General features: G+C 43.0%; 3 protein-coding genes across 7 annotated transcripts in view; 1 reads left to right on the forward strand and 2 right to left on the reverse strand.

The window, feature by feature from the left end:
- Positions 1-8,706, reverse strand: part of LOC124012437 — a 971,157-nt gene extending 962,451 nt beyond the window's left edge. The window contains exons 1-4 of the mRNA XM_046326052.1: positions 8,133-8,706; positions 7,638-7,768; positions 7,272-7,436; positions 2,346-2,382 (exon numbers count right to left, since the gene is read on the reverse strand). Of these exons, the coding sequence (XP_046182008.1) occupies positions 2,346-2,382; positions 7,272-7,436; positions 7,638-7,768; positions 8,133-8,391 (592 nt within the window). The 5' untranslated portion in view covers positions 8,392-8,706. The remainder of the gene's footprint in view (positions 1-2,345; positions 2,383-7,271; positions 7,437-7,637; positions 7,769-8,132) is intronic.
- LOC124012438 (zinc finger protein 606-like) overlaps positions 1-18,284 on the reverse strand; it is a 1,040,669-nt gene that overhangs the window by 998,627 nt on the left and 23,758 nt on the right. The window lies entirely within an intron of this gene.
- LOC124012491 lies at positions 8,217-12,663 on the forward strand. Of its 5 annotated transcripts, XM_046326159.1 has the most exons (11): positions 8,219-9,111; positions 9,977-10,047; positions 10,135-10,311; positions 10,402-10,463; positions 10,546-10,635; positions 10,723-10,764; positions 10,833-11,006; positions 11,086-11,121; positions 11,221-11,775; positions 12,056-12,167; positions 12,262-12,656. In XM_046326159.1, exons 1-8 carry the CDS (start codon positions 8,954-8,956, stop codon positions 11,119-11,121), a joined length of 810 nt encoding a protein of 269 aa, XP_046182115.1. In that variant the 5' UTR covers positions 8,219-8,953; the 3' UTR covers positions 11,221-11,775; positions 12,056-12,167; positions 12,262-12,656. The 5 variants fall into 5 exon arrangements, with proteins under 5 accessions (XP_046182114.1, XP_046182113.1, XP_046182112.1 ...); XM_046326158.1 differs by adding an exon at positions 11,845-11,959 and having other exon boundaries at positions 8,217-9,111; positions 10,833-11,775; positions 12,262-12,663; XM_046326157.1 differs by having other exon boundaries at positions 8,217-9,111; positions 10,833-11,121; positions 12,262-12,658.

Below are 18,284 nucleotides of genomic sequence, written 5' to 3' on the forward strand. Positions count from 1 at the left end.
AGCTTGATATGTGTTCTGAGTATTATATCTCAATTTTTAATTTACCAAAAGCCTGTATAGATCTTTAGTCGGGCCTCTTTGGTAGGTTCTCTCTAGCGCAGAGATTTCAGATAAAAGGACATTCAGTTCCGCACCGTGTTTTCTCTTCGACCCTTTAGTATAGGAAATGATTTGTCCCCTCAGATAGGCTTTCAATGCGTCCCAAAGACTGAAACTGTCAGGAGTGTAGAATATAGTCTCCATCTATATGCTCCATTTACCTTGGTGGGAATGGAGATTGATAATACCAGAGGAGAAGGGTCACGAAGCAATCTGGGGAGATAATCGGTATCTAACACTATGAAACAGTTGGGTTGATAGTGAAAAGTTGTGGGTGCGTGTGTGTGTGTTGTGTGGGTGTGAATAAAAACAATAGTCCCTATCCTGTGGGTGCATCGGTCTCCAGATGACTAGTAAATTGAATGACCAAGTGAGCTTGGCGGCTTTGATAAGAGGTGAGGGTTTATCAGATGACCTGTCAAGAACTGTATCTAAACAAAAATGTAAATCTCCTCCAGCCAGTAGCCAACCTGGTGGTGCTTGAGCAACCTGAAGGAAGACATTCTGAATAAACATATGGTCATCGAAGTTAGGAGCATAAATATTCAAGACTGAATACATATGCACCAAAACAAACCTGCCTGAGGGATCAGATATGGTGTTGCTGTGTTTACTTATCAAAATTGCAGTTCCTCTTCCTGCTTTGGAGTTAAAAGACGACGCAAAAACTTGTCCTACCCAATCCCTCTTTCATTTATTGTGTAAAAGCAGCAGACTCAAACTAACATTGAAAAACAAGTCACATTATTAAACAAAACAATGTAAATAACCAAGAAACACAAGGAAAAAGTCTCACTTTGTAGACTTTATAGTAAATTAGACAAACTTTTATGCCTGTGCGCAGCGCCTCCAAAAATGAATCTATCAGAGTAGTGCACAAAGCTCCCCAGCCAGGCAGTGTTGCGTCGCGAGGTGGGATATAGATTCGCATTTCCTTTAGCAGATATGAAACAAAACGACAGAAGTACGTTGAAAACAGTCACTGCAGCATTTTTCTGCTATAAAGCAACTCACATTTGCTCATACTTCACTTTTTACCTATTTTTATTTGCAAATGAGAATGTAATGCTGAATGTAGAGCCCTGCAGATTGACCACCCGCCCAAGTGGCTAGTGAAATAGACATTCGGCTGGTATTAATTGTATGCCCTGCCCAAGACACTTCACGTGATAACTAATATGTCAGATAAAGAATGGATGCAAGATATCCCCTGTGTACATCTCAAGTTACACTGCTATGATTTCTCCCAATTGGGGACAATCCTGTCTGATAAGGTTAGTCAGGAAGTAAAATCTCTTGTAACATAGTTTGCACATGAAGGGCTTCTCCTTGGTGTGAACGGTCTGGTGCATCTTTACATACAGTGAGGCAAAAAAGTATTTAGTCAGCCACCAATTGTGCAAGTTCTACCACTTAAAAAGATGAGAGGCCTGTAATTTATCATCAGTAGCCGAATCTGTGTCTGTTCTCTCCTGCCGCATATGGACACCTCCCCGTCCCCTCAGACCAAATCTATGCCTCTCCCAGGTCTCAGCCAGTCTGTTGTCATAGAGACCAAGTCCAGGTGTTGATTCTTGCACAACTGTGTTTCTGGTTATTTAAAATTGTTGTTCCCCAGCCCAGTGAGGACGCTGTCCCATCGACTGACCTCCACTATGTCGCCTCTGATCCTGGCCTGCTCAGTGATGATGTCCAGTGGGACCTTGGCTCCACTGGTTTGGGTCTGGGAATCCAAGATCGTCGCCCAGTCTCCCCTGTTAGCCTCCAGCCAACCACCTGTAGGAGGAGGTTACAAAATAGTCTTTACAAACATGGCAGAGAAAACTCTACATATGGAACTTGTGAGTCAATTACCTGGTCGAGTTCATACACTATAAATTGAGGGACTACTATGAGTACTATGCAAACTTGTTAGTTGATTTGATTACCTGACACTTTTTAATGGTTTGAAAATTCAAGAGGCATGGTCCCACACTTAAGACAAAATTAATAAAGACCAGGCGCCGTATCCACAAAGAGTCTCAAAGTAGGAAATTGCCAGCAGCCCTGCATAGGGCTACCAGCCATAACATCATCTGGCTCAGAGGATCTTCCCTTGGCGACGAGACCATTCCCCAAACAATTTAATGAAATGTCATATTGCATTCTGTCGCTGTTGTTCATTCAGCCTGTACTTGATTGAAGTCTTGTTGACCTCCATGACCATGTTCCCCAAGACCCTCCTCACACCCACATCTGCTCTGGACCCTCCTTCACCAGCAGCACCTCTGGACCCTCCTCCTCCTGGAAGAGACAGGTGACACAGACATACACTCCCTCAGATAATAAAACACACTTTCAACATGGAGTGTTTACCCATCCCCACTACTTTTCAGTCCTATACTGTTACAGAACTTTGTTGTTGTTAAACCCATCACGATGGACATAAATATAAATATATAGATACATTTATCTACTATGATGTCAGACAAACCTGGCTAAACTATTTTGACGTGTACAGTAGGTGTTTGTTAGTGTGTGGGCATGTGTAGGTATATTTAGTAAGTGTATATTGGTTAAAGAGCTGTTGTATGCAAGCAGAACAGGGTGAGATCAGATGTGATGTATACTAAAGAAAGTCTCAATGAAAGTCTTAGAATAAAAATAAAAATTACCATTTTGTTTTTAAACATAAACAAGAGTTAATTGCACCATATGAAAACCACACGTCTCTCTGCGTACCTGGCAAACATCTCAGCTTGTATGTTGGCCCACAACCTCGACAAGACGGAGCTGCTCTTCCTCTCTGGGAAAGCCTGCCTGCTCCAAGACCTCTCCATCATGGATGATAACTCCACGGTGTCCCCCTCCCAGATTGCAAAGAACCTTGGCGTGACCCTGGACAACACCCTGTCATTCTCTGCAAACATCAAAGCAGTGACTCGCTCCTGCAGGTTCATGCTCTACAACATCCGTAGAGTACAACCCTACCTCACACAGGAAGTGTCGCAGGTCCTAATCCAGGCTCTTTTCATCTCCCATCTAGACTACTGCAACTCTCTGTTGGGGCGGCAGGGTAGCCTAGTGGTTAGAGCGTTGGACTAGTAACCGGAAGGTTGCAAGTTCAAATCCCCGAGCTGACAAAGTACAAATCAAAGCTGACGGCTGTTCCTAGGCCGTCATTGAAAATAAGAATTGGTTCTTAATTAACTTGCCTAGTTAAATAAATGTAAAATTAAAAAAAATATTTAAAAAGTCCTGCAACTTATCTAGAACGCTGCAGCCCATTTGGTGTTCAACCTTCCTAAGTTCTCCCATTTCACCCCGCTCCTCCACACACTCCACTGGCTTCAAATCAAAGCTCACATCCACTATAAGATCAAGGTGCTTGCCTACGGAGCAGCACGGGGACTTGCCCCTACCTTCAGGCTATGCTCAAACCTTACACCCCAACCAGAGTACTGCCACCTTTGGCCTCTTGGCAGTCCCACGCCTACAGGTAGGTCAACTCAAGCTCAGCCCAGTGAAAGCTCTTCTCGGTCCTGGCAACCCTGGCAACCCAGGACCGAGGACTTAAATGTATCCCACGTCTTTTCTCTTTTCCTACTAGCACTGACTTTGCGGATACCTACTTTATTGAGGGGAAAATGTACCCATTACAATGAGTGTCTACTAAATTACTAAAATGTCAAATGTACTGTCTCAACTAAACATCTGGATGAATTTGATTAACCATAAAATATTTTTCAGAAGTAATGAAATAGGAATTTGTGAACATTATATAACCTACACAGTTAAGCATAATATGTAACATACTTTTTAGGCTTAAATATGCCTTATACACAGAGTATTCCAAACATTAGGAACACCTTCCTAATATTGAGTTGCAACTAGAGGTCGACCGATTAATCGGAATGGCCGATTAATTAGGGCAGATTTCAAGTTTTCATAACAATCGGAATTCGGTGGGTTAACTGCCTCGTACAGAGGCAGAATGACAGATTTTTACCTTGGCAGCTCGGGGGATTCAATCTTGCAACCTTACAGTTAACTAGTCCAACGCTCAAACCACCTGCCTCTCACTGCACTCCACGAGGAGACTGCCTATTACGCGAATGCAGTAAGCCAAGGTAAGTTGCTAGCTAGCATTACTTATTTTATAAAAAACAATCAATCAATCATAATCACTAGTTAACTACACATGGTTGATGATATTACTAGTTTATCTAGCGTGTCCTGCGTTGCATATAATCGATGCGGTGTGTATCGTTGCTTCAATGTGTACCTAACCATAAACATCAATGCCTTTCTTCAAATCAATACACAGAAGTATATATTTTTAAACCTGCATATTTAGCTAAAAGGACACCAGGTTAGCAGGCAATATAAACCAGGTGAAATTGTGTCACTTCTCTTGCGTTCATTAAACGCAGAGTCAGTGTATATGCAACAGTTTGGGCTGCCTAATTTGCCAGAATTTTGCGAAATTATGACATAACATTGAAGGTTGTGCAATGTAACAGGAATATTTAGATTTATGGATGCCACCCGTTAGATAAAATACAGAGCGGTTCCGCATTTCACGAAAAGAATAAACGTCTTGTTTTCGAGATGACAGTTTCCGGATTCGACCATATTAATGACCTAAGGCTCGTATGTCTGTGTGTTATCATGTTATAACTAAGTCTATGATTTGATAGAGCAGTCTGACTGAGCGATGGTAGGCACCAGCAGGCTCGTAAGCATTCATTCAAACAGCACTTTATGCATTTGCCAGCAGCTGTTTATGACTTCAAGCCAATCAACTCCCGAGATTAGGCTGGTGTAACCGATGTGAAATGGCTAGCTAGTTAGCGGGGTGCACGCTAATAGCGTTTCAAACGTCACTCGCTCTGAGACTTGGAGTGGTTGTTCCCCTTGCTCTGCATGGGCCGCGGCTTTTGTGGAGCGATGGGTAACGCTGCTTCGGGGGTGGCTGTTGTCATTGTGTTCCTGGTTCGAGCCCAGGTACGAGCGAGGAGAGGGATGGAAGCTATACTGTAACACTGGCAATACTAAAGTGCCTATAAAGAACATCCAATAGTCAAAGGTTAATGAAATACAAATGGTATAGAGAGAAATAGTCCTATAATTCCTATAATAACTACAACCTAAAACTTCTTACCTGGGAATATTGAAGACTCATGTTAAAAGGAACCACCAGCTTTCATTTGTTCTCATGTTCTGCACAAGGAACTTAAATGTTAGCTTTCTTACATGGCACATATTGCACTTTTACTTTCTTCTCCAACACTTTGTTTTTGCATTATTTAAACCAAATTGAACATGTTTCATTATTTCGTTGAGGTTAAATAGATTCTATTGATGTATTATATTAAGTTAAAATAAGTGTTCATTCAGTATTGTTGTAATTCATTATTACAAATACATTTTTAATTTTTTAAATTTGAAATCGTCCGATTAATTGGTATTGGCTTTTTCTGGTCCTCCAATAATCGGTATCGGTGTTGAAAAATCATAATCGGTCGACCTCTAGTTGCAACCCCCCCTTTGCCTTCAGAACAGCCTCAATTAATCAGGGCATCAATAGTATTTAAAAGGGATGCTGGCCCATGTTGACTACAATGCTTCCCACAGTTGTGTCAAGTTGGTTGGATGTCCTTTTGGTGTCTGACCATTATTGATACGCACTGGAAATTGTTGATCGTGAAAAACCCAACAGTGGTGCAATTCTCAACATAAACCGGTGCACCTGTCACCTACTACCATACCCCGTTCAAAGGCTCTTAAATGTTGCCCATTCACCCTCTGAATGGCCCACATACACAATCCATGTCTCAATTGTCCCAAGGTTTAAAAATCATTGTTTAACCCGTCTCCTCCCCTTCATCTACACTGATTGAAGTGGATTTAATAAGTGACATCAATAAGGGATCAAAGTCTTCAGCTAGTCAGTCTATGTCACGGAAAAAGCAGAGGTTCTTAATGTTTTGTATACTCAGTGTTTATCACACTGGATGCAATATTCTACCCAGGAATATTAAACACATAAATCGGTTACTCTCGTTATTCCAAATGCATCTGTGGGTCTTTTCTGTTGACAACAATTACAATTCATCTGTATTTAATGCAGGGTTTGATCTAAAGTCAGATGGTATCGAGTGTAATGGTGACTTTCTATGTTATAGAGTAGAATGGTTTTTCTCCTGGTGTATCCTGAGGTAGCTTCTCTCTGAGAACCTCTTCCTGCAGTGTGCACAAGCGAACGGCCTTTCTCCCGTGTGGACCTTCAGGTGCCTCTTCAGCTGGTGCTGGCGGGAGAACCTCTTCTCACACTGGGGGCAGCTGTATGGTTTCTCCCCTGTGTGGACCATCTGGTGCCTCTTCAGATCACCAGCCTGGGCGAAGCACATGTAACACTGGGTACAGCTGAAGGGTTTCTCCCCTGTGTGGACCCTCTGGTGGATCTCCACCTTCTGGGGGCAGCTGAAGCCTTTGTTACAGAACATGCAGAGGAACCGTTTCTCTTTACTATTGCCTGATGTTGCTCCCCCTCCCTGAGCCTGGGCTCTAACCCTGTCGATTGAGTTCAAAACCTGATCGAAAAGGACGTGGCCATGTGAATCAGGAGGCCCCATCGATGTAGATACTGGGTCGCGATCCCTGAGCGTGTGTAAAGGTGAGTGGGTGACAAAATGTTGATTTGTCTCTGAACTTCCCCTGTAATCTAAGAAATCTCTGCCCTGTGAGTGTCCGACTCCTAGGCGACCATCTGCATTCCATGTGGGAGGAGCGTGGCCCTCCACTTTCACCTCATCTACCACTATAACCTCCCCTTTCTTATCTATGCACCCTTCAGAGTATACAGTACTACTGTACTGGTTCCAGTCTCCTCTAGACAGATCAGTCTGTGTCTCTAAACCCAAGGTCATGTTGTCAGGGTCCATCTCTGTAGCGTAAGAACAAGACATATCAACCCCAGTGTCTAAAGCGTCATCATCACCATGGGAATGAACCGTCCTCTGGCTCTGATGAAATACCGGTAAGTACTCTGAGCTGGGAGCGGGAGCAGGAGGACAGATCAGTGGCACCAGTCTCTCTGGGTCAGATCCTGGGTGTAAGAGCCTGTGTGTTACAGTTGAAGACTCTGTGTCTGTTTCTGACTTCAGTGTGGCTTTCGGCATTCCACTGACCTCTGTGATGCTGCGTCGGGTTCTGGGCGGCGCTGGGGCGATGGTGGGGTCCTTTGTGGCTACAGGATGAGCTCCAGTCTGGATGTCGCTTCTTTGCCGTGTTTCCACCTCTCCTTCAGTCTTCTCCAGCTTGACCCCAGGACCTGTAGCCTCTGCATCTGCAGACTGACAAAAATATAGGAGGTTATTACCGGTACATGAGTAGAATTGGATAACAATGTCGTAGGGAAGTCTCACAACACAAGCTCCCCTATGGCAGATAAATTAGGATGCAAGTGAATAGCTGAGTGGAGCCTTTCTGAATTAAACAGGCCACATTTGATTACAAAGTAACTGTAATTTTTTATGCAACACTATTAAACTAACCTCTATCACGATAACGTGCTGGGTTGAGGTTCCACTACCCTCATCAACCGTGATCGGTTGGTCATCTCTCCATGTATGGTGTACCGCTGGCTTCACAAAGCTCCTGTGGCCTCCAGTGAGATTTCCTTCACCTGAGAGTGTGATTGGGGGAAAATAGGTCTTTAGCTACTGTCAATGCTCAACTGTATATTGTACACTATTTACAGTTTTAATACTGTCTAGAATTGGCATGGATGTAAGGTAACACTTCTCATTACTTATTGATATACTATTTACAGGTCACTAGATTGTGCCATGCATCACATTGTTGTCATTAAGTGAACAGGAAATGCAGCAAAAAAAAGTTGTTAGAATAAGATAACTAAGTAATCAGGGGAATTATTGCATACTATTCAAAAACTGACCAAGACCCAATTCTGGGTAACATCTGAACAAATGTGCAGAGGTGAACGGGGCGACAGGCACTGAGCAACATATTTGAATGGAAAAATATACCTCTTGACATTCCTCTGTATCCGTCGACGATCTTGACACTACTGGGACGACTGGCGAGGACGCGCTCTCGTGCCACCTTCAGTTCCAAAAGATGCAGTTTCCTCCGCAATGCCCCGTTTTCTTTCTGGCTTTGAGAAATTTCCAAACGAAACACTGCATAGTCGTCTTCTACGAGTTTACAGATATCTGCCACGGCTGCATTCGCTAGCACCTCCAAGATCGAGGCTATTTGAGTGTGAAAAACCATACAGTTCTCCATTGTTAGCACCTAGCTAGCTAGGGTTACCTAGATAACATCTGTCAACCAAGTCCTGTCTCCAACGCGAATTAAACAATACCCGGGGTACGTATGCGATGTTGTGCAGTTAAACGTCATAATTTGAGTCCTATGGTGTTCAGAAAAGGTCTAAATAAAAACCGTAAAAACGCTAACGTGGAAATTGTTGTTGGCCACTGTTCATTTCCGTTTAAACTATGATGCCAACCAATAACATCCTCTCTCTTCAATGTAAAGGGTGTGGCTAAATGAAAAGTTGTGCGCGCTGCTCTTTGAACTACGGTACTGTTGACGTAAACTACCAGTGTTTCCCAAACCAGGGGCCTGTTGCACAAAAGTAGAATTAAGACATCCGGGATAAATGACTCAGCTGAGCTCAATGAAGCCAAAACATGTGCGTCCAGGCTTAATTGGTTGCACAAAGACCAAGCCAGGATGAGCAGACACGGATTCATTAAGCCAGGTGAAACCAATCCTGGATAGGTGCGCGCTCACGGCTCACTCAAATAGACCCCGCCACAGATCACAGATTAACTGATTTACCATGGCAACTAGAGCCGCGTACTTTTCCCCGTCGGAAGCACAAATCCTCATGGAGGCATACGAGGAGGTAAAAGATATAATTAAGAAGAAAGGCAACACCGCCACAGTGATAAAGCAAAGAGAAAAAGCGTGGCAAAGTATTGCAGACCGCCTGAATGCGTAAGTAGTGCACAATTACACACTCACCGCTCCGCTGAAACATCACAATTACAATTCAAATATTTAATTCACATCTCCAAAAACGCAGTTGTACTGTAATTATGAAACGGTTTAATTTTTAATTGAAATACACTGCAGATATGAGTGAAATTGTGTAAAGTAAGTCCATCACACTGTATAAAGCTATGATAAATTATTATTAAAGCCTTACATTATTATTTAACGTTACTACGCTCAGTACGGTTTAATCTTAGCCGTTGTACTCTGCTTCTTATGTTGTCCACCGTTTTTTTGTGTTTCTCCTGCTTTCATTAATGTAAAGCTGCTTTGACAGAATGAAACAATTGTGAAAAGTGCTATATAAATAAAATTTAATTGAATAAATAGATGAGCTATAATAATAATCACTTTAATTTATATAGCGCCTTTCAAAGGACCCAAGGTCGGTTGCTCACTGCACTGCAAAAATGTCTTTCTTACTTAGTATTTTTGTCTTGTTTTCAGTAAAAAAAAATATCTAAAAAACATCTTGAATATTTTCTTGAGCAAAATTACCTAGGAAAATAAGCAAAAAAATCTGCCAGTGAAACGAGAACTTTTCTAAAATTAAGTGTTTATGGAAAAAGTAACTTATTTCAAGAGAATTTTTATTATATTGACAGATTTTTTATTTGCTTGTTTTAAGCACACATTTAAAGTTTATATTTTTTGTCTAAACTATACTTATTTTGCTAGGTCATTTAGCAAATCAAGAAAATACATCTTTATTTAAGTTTTTTTTTGTTGATATTTTTACTGAAAACAAGACAAAAATACCAAGTAATTTTTTGCAGTGTGACTCCATTAAATGTGTGTGTGTGTGTAGATTAAACATGAACGGGCCAAAACGGACATGGCAGCAGGTCAAAATCAAATACAAGAACATTCTGCAGAATGGTATGGTCCCTGACTAATATTTAACAAAGCACAAGCATATATTGTACCCAGAAGGTGCCTGCTCACACATTGTCTGTACTGTTTTAGCAGTGAAAAAGAATACCCACAGACAAGGCACGGGTGGTGGGTCACCAAAGGCTGACCTTACCCCAGCAGAGGACATGGCCTTGGAGCTAAATAAAGGCAGGCCCGTCTTAGAGGGGATCCCTGGGGGGAAAGAGACGAGCATAGGTTCCTCCCAAGATGCCACCCGCTTCATTCAAGGTATGTCCTTCCATCTCTACATGGGATACAACCACATTCATATTGAATCAATTTGGACTGTCTGACTTTGGTTTACCTATTGCCTTGCAGTGTCTGGCAGCACTGTGTTCCTGTTAGAGCCACCAGCACAAGCACCAGACGATGCTGATCCAGTGAGTACTCCATCAAAGGCATACTGTAGGCCTGGCATGTCTTGTCTACTAGCTTCAATATGAATCCGATTAAATGTGATAGGGTGAAGGCCCCAGTGCAGCAGCAACAGCACATGATGGAGACGATGATGATGAGGAGGAGACCATCTCTCTGGATTCCAGAAGGCATGAGGTATCATGGTAAGACTGTGAAAGTACTATTTACTCTACAATGGTGAGGAGTCCTCATCAAAATCAAAAAATCTAATTTCTTTTACAGGACCCAGATGCTATACAGTGGGAAAACCAGCCTGGCAACATAGTGCGTATTAATAAAAGGACACCACATCCTGCCAAATTCCAGCTGCGCTAATTGTATTGTGTTCACAGAGCTCACAAGCTATCAGAAAGTTGTATGGCAACCACCTCCGGCGCCAAATAGAACTGGCAGACATAGACATTCAGTACAAGAAGAAAAAGATGGAAAATCTTGCACTGGAGTCCGAAATAAAAAAGAGGACAATTAGGAAACTGGACCTTGAAATAAAAAAACTTGAGAGGGAGGTGAGATATGCCTTCAATGTACACTGTATGCTAACTGTAACACAAATGTATTAATCATTATTTGTATTTCCTCCCCCAGCTCCAAGAAGATGACACAGCTCAAAATAAAAATTAGGTATATTCTCGTAAAGTCAAGTGAGCCATGACATATGAGCTCTTATTGTGAGCACACAGGACGGTGGCATCTTTCTAAGGTTTTTTTTTATTTTCCCAGCAATCAGTACAACCAAGTCATCGTTATAAGGCATCGCCCTCTTTTGCCCACCCCCCCAGCACCAGGTGTGGCCACTAGCCTATATGAAGGCCCAAAATTGTGTGTTCCTTTCTGCTCTGACAATGGCATGCCCATTCGTGCGAGATGTGGTGGATGAAGAAGCACTTGTGCTGAGGAGAGCCTTCAGGCGAGAAAGGGTCTTCAGGGACCGGTTGGACCCACTGGCCTTCCCTGACGACCATCTATATGAAAGATACAGGTTTTCTGCAGATGGCATCAGGTATCTATGCAGACTACTGGGTCCCAGGATTAAGCACCGCACTGCATGGAGCCATGCACTGAGTGTGGAGCAAATGGTTTGTGTGGCCTTGCGCTTTTTTGCTAGTGGAGCCTTCCTGTACTCAGTGGGGGATGCAGAACAGCTGAACAAGGCCACAATTTGCCGCACAATAAGGAGTGTGTGTCTGGCTATCAAAGCATTAGCAGATGTCTTCATCTCCTTCCCTGGCCACAGAAGACTCTGTGACATCAAAGAGGAGTTCTATAGGATTGCAGGTAAGAGGATCTACAAATTACAGGACAACTGTTAACACATAGTAGGATACTCATTACTTTGTGTGACAGGTTTCCCCAATGTCATTGGTGCAGTGGACTGCACACACATAAGGATAAAAGCCCCTCAGGTGCCCATGAGGCCGATTTTGTGAATAGGAAATCCTTTCACAGCATTAATGTTCAGGTGAACATAACTTTTTGATATTGTCCATTGACGAACACTCTGCATTGCCAGTGATGTGCATTGATTGGTGTAATATTCCTCATCTTATGATTTCAGATGGTCTGCAATGCTGACTGTGTGATCAGCAATGTTGTGGCAAAATGGCCTGGCTCAGTCCATGACTCCAGAATCTTTCGGGCCTCTGAAATCTATCAGTGCCTATCACAAGGTAAGCCACACAACCCCTATTTATAACCATCATGGCTGTGTCAAGAATATCACTGTGTTTATGAGGTAGTAATGATGAGATTTTGTGTTGACAGGTGAATTCTCTGGTGTGTTGCTGGGAGACAGGGGGTATGGCTGCCAGCCTTTTCTCCTGACACCTTTCACAGACCCCCAGGAAGCACAGCAGGCCTACAACCATGCCCATGCCAGGACCAGGGCCAGAGTTGAAATGACCTTTGGCCTCCTGAAGGCACGCTTTCACTGCCTTCACAAATTAAGGGTCAGCCCTGTTAGGGCATGTGATATTACTGTGGCTTGTGCTGTCCTCCACAATGTGGCCTGCCTGAGGAAGGAGAGGGCCCCCAGAGTGCCACCAGCCATGGACTGGGATAATCCGGCAATCTTCCCTGATGACGACAGTGGTCGGCTGCTGAGGGACCAATATGTGTTGAATTATTTTAGTTAGTATGTGTGCTTTCAATTTTGGTTAAATATGTCCTGCGGTGGCAGAGGAATTTGGTTTTTTTGGGTTTGTTTTTTTTTTTACGAATTTGGCCTCTTATGATGTTTGTGCGGTATACTGTGTGTAATACAAGGCTGCAGGGAGGCTACTGCATCCATTCATTTGTCTGTTCAGTTGATGTGTATGGATTTGTCCTGCATTTATTTTAGTGTGCAGACATGCAGGGTGTGTTATATACAGACCTTTGAATGTGTATGTATCATTTTGTATAATATGCTTGGATTCTGTGCTTTCCATCTTGTAGAGTCACTGTGACTTCAGTTTCGAAAGGAGCTGATGGTTTACCTGCTTTGTTTTGTCCTTATTCAATAAAGGAACATAATGTTACACATTGTGTTTTTATATTCATATGGAATGTGTATTTGTTTATATGACAGAGTACTAGGGCCACACTGAAGAAAAAGGATAAAGTCATAAATTTATGAGGCTGGTTCTTTCTGCAGAAAAGCTACATATTGTTTTTACAGTTTTGATACTTATGACAATGTGATACTTAATATTCTGGCACATCAGCATGTCTTTGTTTATGAAACCATACTGAAGTACAATTTCACGAAATGCCCCGCATCTGTCATTTTAACAACTGTCCTCCTTTAAAACAACTGGTTACAATATTAATAATAATATATATATTATGACTTGTCTTTTTTTTCCCTCTGTGGCCCTAATATTCTATCATTTTATATATAGTCTATGGGAAACTGTAAATTATCTAATGATAGCGACATCTAAAAATCATTTTTTATCCAAAATCATTGAAATTAATGATCACAAACGTTTAAATAATGACAGTGGGTCTAGTTATATGTGATAACAATGTATAGTGAGCAGTGAAATTACATTTACATTTAAGTCATTTAGCAGACGCTCTTATCCAGAGCGACTTACAAATTGGTGCATTCACCTTATGACATCCAGTGGAACAGCCACTTTACAATAGTGCATCTACATATTTTAAGGGGGGTGAGAAGGATTACTTTATCCTATCCTAGGTATTCCTTAAAGAGGTGGGGTTTCAGGTGTCTCCGGAAGGTGGTGATTGACTCCGCTGTCCTGGCGTCGTGAGGGAGTTTGTTCCACCATTGGGGAGCCAGAGCAGCGAACAGTTTTGACTGGGCTGAGCGGGAACTGTACTTCCTCAGTGGTAGGGAGGCGAGCAGGCCAGAGGTGGATGAACGCAGTGCCCTTATTTGGGTGTAGGGCCTGATCAGAGCCTGGAGGTACTGAGGTGCCGTTCCCCTCACAGCTCCGTAGGCAAGCACCATGGTCTTGTAGCGGATGCGAGCTTCAACTGGAAGCCAGTGGAGAGAGCGGAGGAGCGGGGTGTCGTGAGAGAACTTGGGAAGGTTGAACACTAGACGGGCTGCGGCGTTCTGGATGAGTTGTAGGGGTTTAATGGCACAGGCAGGGAGCCCAGCCAACAGCGAGTTGCAGTAATCCAGACGGGAGATGACAAGTGCCTGGATTAGGACCTGCGCCGCTTCCTGTGTGAGGCAGGGTCGTACTCTGCGGATGTTGTAGAGCATGAACCTACAGGAACGGGCCACCGCCTTGATGTTAGTTGAGAACGACAGGGTGTTGTCCAGGATCACGCCAAGGTTCTTAGCGCTCTGGGAGGAGGACACAATGGAGTTGTCAACCGTGATGGCGAGATCATGGAACGGGCAGTCCTTCCCCGGGAGGAAGAGCAGCTCCGTCTTGCCGAAGTTCAGCTTGAGGTGGTGATCCGTCATCCACACTGATATGTCTGCCAGACATGCAGAGATGCGATTCGCCACCTGGTCATCAGAAGGGGGAAAGGAGAAGATTAATTGTGTGTCGTCTGCATAGCAATGATAGGAGAGACCATGTGAGGTTATGACAGAGCCAAGTGACTTGGTGTATAGCGAGAATAGGAGAGGGCCTAGAAAAGAGCCCTGGGGGACACCAGTGGTGAGAGCGCATGGTGAGGAGACAGATTCTCGCCACGCCACCTGGTAGGAGCGACCTGTCAGGTAGGACGCAATCCAAGCGTGGGCCACGCCGGAGATGCCCAACTCGGAGAGGGTGGAGAGGAGGATCTGATGGTTCACAGTATCGAAGGCAGCCGATAGGTCTAGAAGGATGAGAGCAGAGGAGAGAGAGTTAGCTTTAGCGGTGCGGAGCGCCTCCGTGATACAGAGAAGAGCAGTCTCAGTTGAATGACTAGTCTTGAAACCTGACTGATTTGGATCAAGAAGGTCATTCTGAGAGAGATAGCGGGAGAGCTGACCAAGGACGGCACGTTCAAGAGTTTTGGAGAGAAAAGAAAGAAGGGATACTGGTCTGTAGTTGTTGACATCGGAGGGATCGAGTGTAGGTTTTTTCAGAAGGGGTGCAACTCTCGCTCTCTTGAAGACGGAAGGGACGTAGCCAGCGGTCAGGGATAAGTTGATGAGCGAGGTGAGGTAAGGGAGAAGGTCTCCGGAAATGGTCTGGAGAAGAGAGGAGGGGATAGGGTCAAGCGGGCAGGTTGTTGGGCGGCCGGCCGTCACAAGACGCGAGATTTCATCTGGAGAGAGAGGGGAGAAAGAGGTCAGAGCACAGGGTAGGGCACTGTGAGCAGAACCAGCGGTGTCGTTTGACTTAGCAAACGAGGATCGGATGTCGTCGACCTTCTTTTCAAAATGGTTGACGAAGTCATCTGCAGAGAGGGAGGAGGGGGAGGAGGATTCAGGAGGGAGGAGAAGGTGGCAAAGAGCTTCCTAGGGTTAGAGGCAGATGCTTGGAATTTAGAGTGGTAGAAAGTGGCTTTAGCAGCAGAGACAGAGGAGGAAAATGTAGAGAGGAGGGAGTGAAAGGATGCCAGGTCCGAAATAACTATTGGTTTCCATTTGTGGTGACTGCTGACTGACATTAGGGATGAGATTAAATAGATCCTGGAATTTAGCCTGGTCTGGAGCAGGCTAGCTCCACAGAATAAATCTCCATGGTAATTTATACCATAACATATCCTCCTGCCCCCTATCCATCTTTAGTGCAACCGGATTACGGATCAATTGAGCCAGGATCACCAAGATATCCTGGCTTAATCCCTTATCCTAGGTTTGTGCAACAGGCCCCTGGTCCTCGAGTACCCCAACAGTACACATTTTTATTGTAGCCCCGGACAAACACACCCCATTCAATTTATTGAGGGTTTGATGATTAGTTGACAAGTTGAATCAGGTGTGCTTGTCCAGGGGTACTCGAGGAACAGGGTTGGGAAACACTGCAACGGTAGGATATGCATAACACTAACAGATATAGATGAAAGTTTATAGAGGAGCACAAACAAATATCTGATTAGCGGTAACTCCCTACTTATTACCCAGTGACTTTGGAAGGGCTATAGGGAAAAGGGCCACAGTAGTGGTTGTTGACAGTTACTGTAGGTCCGACAGAGGAAAGTGGAAGGTGCAATTTTTTTAAATGATAAAACAAGCAGTCTTAAAAAAATAAAATAAAGTTGACGTTCCTAAACAGACTTCCCACAGTCACTGGCACCTGTCATTCAATGGGCATCACACGTAACGAGTCCAAACTTTTCACAAAAACTGGACAAAATAACTTCCAATATATACAGAAAAGGAGAGAACGTCTTGACAGTTTCGCTGCTCTCAAACGTGATATTTCATAAAACATGATCTGCCGCTGGCGAAATCGATACCATTGCCAACATGAGTTACCACTGCTGGGCGATTTTGGAAGTTTGGCGCACATTTTTATTCTTTATAATTCATCCACTTGAAAGTGTGGCATATCAAGAAGCGGAGTATTTCTTCCTTCTACGAACTGTCACTCAGTAAAAATCTTAGACATTTTTGCATGTTGCGTTTATATTTTTGAGATGTACTGAACAAAAACGCAACATGCAACAATTTCAAATATTCTGAGTTACAGTTTATATTAAATAGATTCATTAGGTCATGTGAAATCTATGGATTTCACATCACTGGGAATACAGACATGCATCTGTTGGTTACAGATACCTTTAAAAAATGTAATGTATTGTCATTCTTTGAAAAAGCCTTCTAAACCTCTTAATAGCACAACACTTATCCAAGTCCGATGTGTGACAAGATGGGAATATCAAATTGGACGAGACAAACTAAGGCAACTCCAAATTGTGCATTTTTAAGGCGTAATGAGATTATATAAACAGCCATTTCTGCACCGGAAACCAGGATCAGTATCAGGTCTTTGCGCTTGTTGTGACATTGGTGAATGCCGAATCCTTAAAGACAAACTTATTTAAACACTTCGTTGGGCCTTATGAAAAGCCTACATTATTTAATATTTTACCTAGGCATTTTTGGCAATAGGATAAGCTTTCAAATGATGCCCACCTGACACAGATTGCGATCTATAATTAACTGTTTTTGGATTGCGTAAACAGTGATGTGGTCGTGGGGATTTAGGGCTGTGTTCCAAGCTTCAGTTACTCAATGGCAAAAAAAATAATGTATTTAATAATTGAAAGCTCTTTCCTTTAGTCATAAGATTTCATTAGACATATGCTGCAGAAAGTACAGTCAATGTAAAATGCACATAAAATCCTGTGTAATGTTTGGATTCAGTCATGTATACCGCTGTGTCCTCACCTTTGGTCTGCATTTTCCCATAATCTCCAGTGTTCCCTTTCAATTACTACCATGGTTATGCATATGCGTCTCATATCTTCTGGTAGAAATAGTTCCATTTATCGCCAAACATTTACATGCGCACTAATATCCCGTTATTTTTCGAAGATACTCAAGTATTCTGTTTTCGAGTTGATGCATATAAATATCACGTCCAATTTACAATATCCCGGATAAACTCGTATCCCGATTATGAGAAATCCGGCTATGATTTATGTTGATTTTAGACGGGATACAGTGGCATGTAAAATCTTATGCCGTTTAATGTTTTTTTTTCGCGGTCTGCCAGGCTGAGTTTCACATAGTAGGCTGTCATGGGTGTTGTGTGATTTAAAAAAAAATCTGCTTGTCTACAGTTAGATACATGAAGCTTCTCTTGCCATGACTTGTTACCTTAGAAGACTAAATAAAACTATACTCATCAGAATACTGGCATAAATCGAATGAATGCATCACTGTTAGCCTAGGTTAATATAGTTGACACCGGTAAAGTTGTCTTTTCGACTTCAGCTTCGCTCGGAGAAAACTCAATTCCAAAATAGTGGAAAGATTGTGCCTGTGCAAAATGTCATCAGTAAAGTGGTTTTGTTTTGAGCCCCACATTTCTTTGCTAAAAATAAACAGGGTTGAATGTTATTTTGCCATTAATTCATGTCACATATCAGTTCATTTTTTATTTTACATTGTTTGCAAAAAAAACAAAAACATGAGTTAATAAAGCCCACATACAAACATGGTCTCTTTTTTTGCTTTCTTGAGCAAGGCAGCTCCAAAATGCAGGTGTTTCAGCCTAGCTCAGTGCTTTCTGTGGTGGTGGGTCAGCCAGCTGAAAATATGGAGCGTAGGGGTTGGTAATGTTCTCTAGTTGCGCCATGATTGGCTCGTGTTCTGTCACTCATGGACACTACATCACGGGCAAATCTTAGGATGGAGCTCGAAAATTCAATCCCCTTGG

This window comes from Oncorhynchus gorbuscha, linkage group LG24 (genome assembly GCF_021184085.1).
Source record: "Oncorhynchus gorbuscha isolate QuinsamMale2020 ecotype Even-year linkage group LG24, OgorEven_v1.0, whole genome shotgun sequence".
NCBI classification, from domain to species: Eukaryota; Metazoa; Chordata; class Actinopteri; order Salmoniformes; family Salmonidae; genus Oncorhynchus; species Oncorhynchus gorbuscha.

Bases quoted from the DNA above. Each gene is read 5' to 3' on its own strand.
- LOC124012491 (XM_046326158.1), top strand. From the start codon at position 8,954: ATGGCAACTAGAGCCGCGTACTTTTCCCCGTCGGAAGCACAAATCCTC. The intron at 9,112-9,976 runs GTAAGTAGTGCA...GTGTGTGTGTAG, and splicing joins ATTGCAGACCGCCTGAATGC to ATTAAACATGAACGGGCCAA. The intron at 10,312-10,401 runs GTATGTCCTTCC...ATTGCCTTGCAG, and splicing joins TGCCACCCGCTTCATTCAAG to TGTCTGGCAGCACTGTGTTC.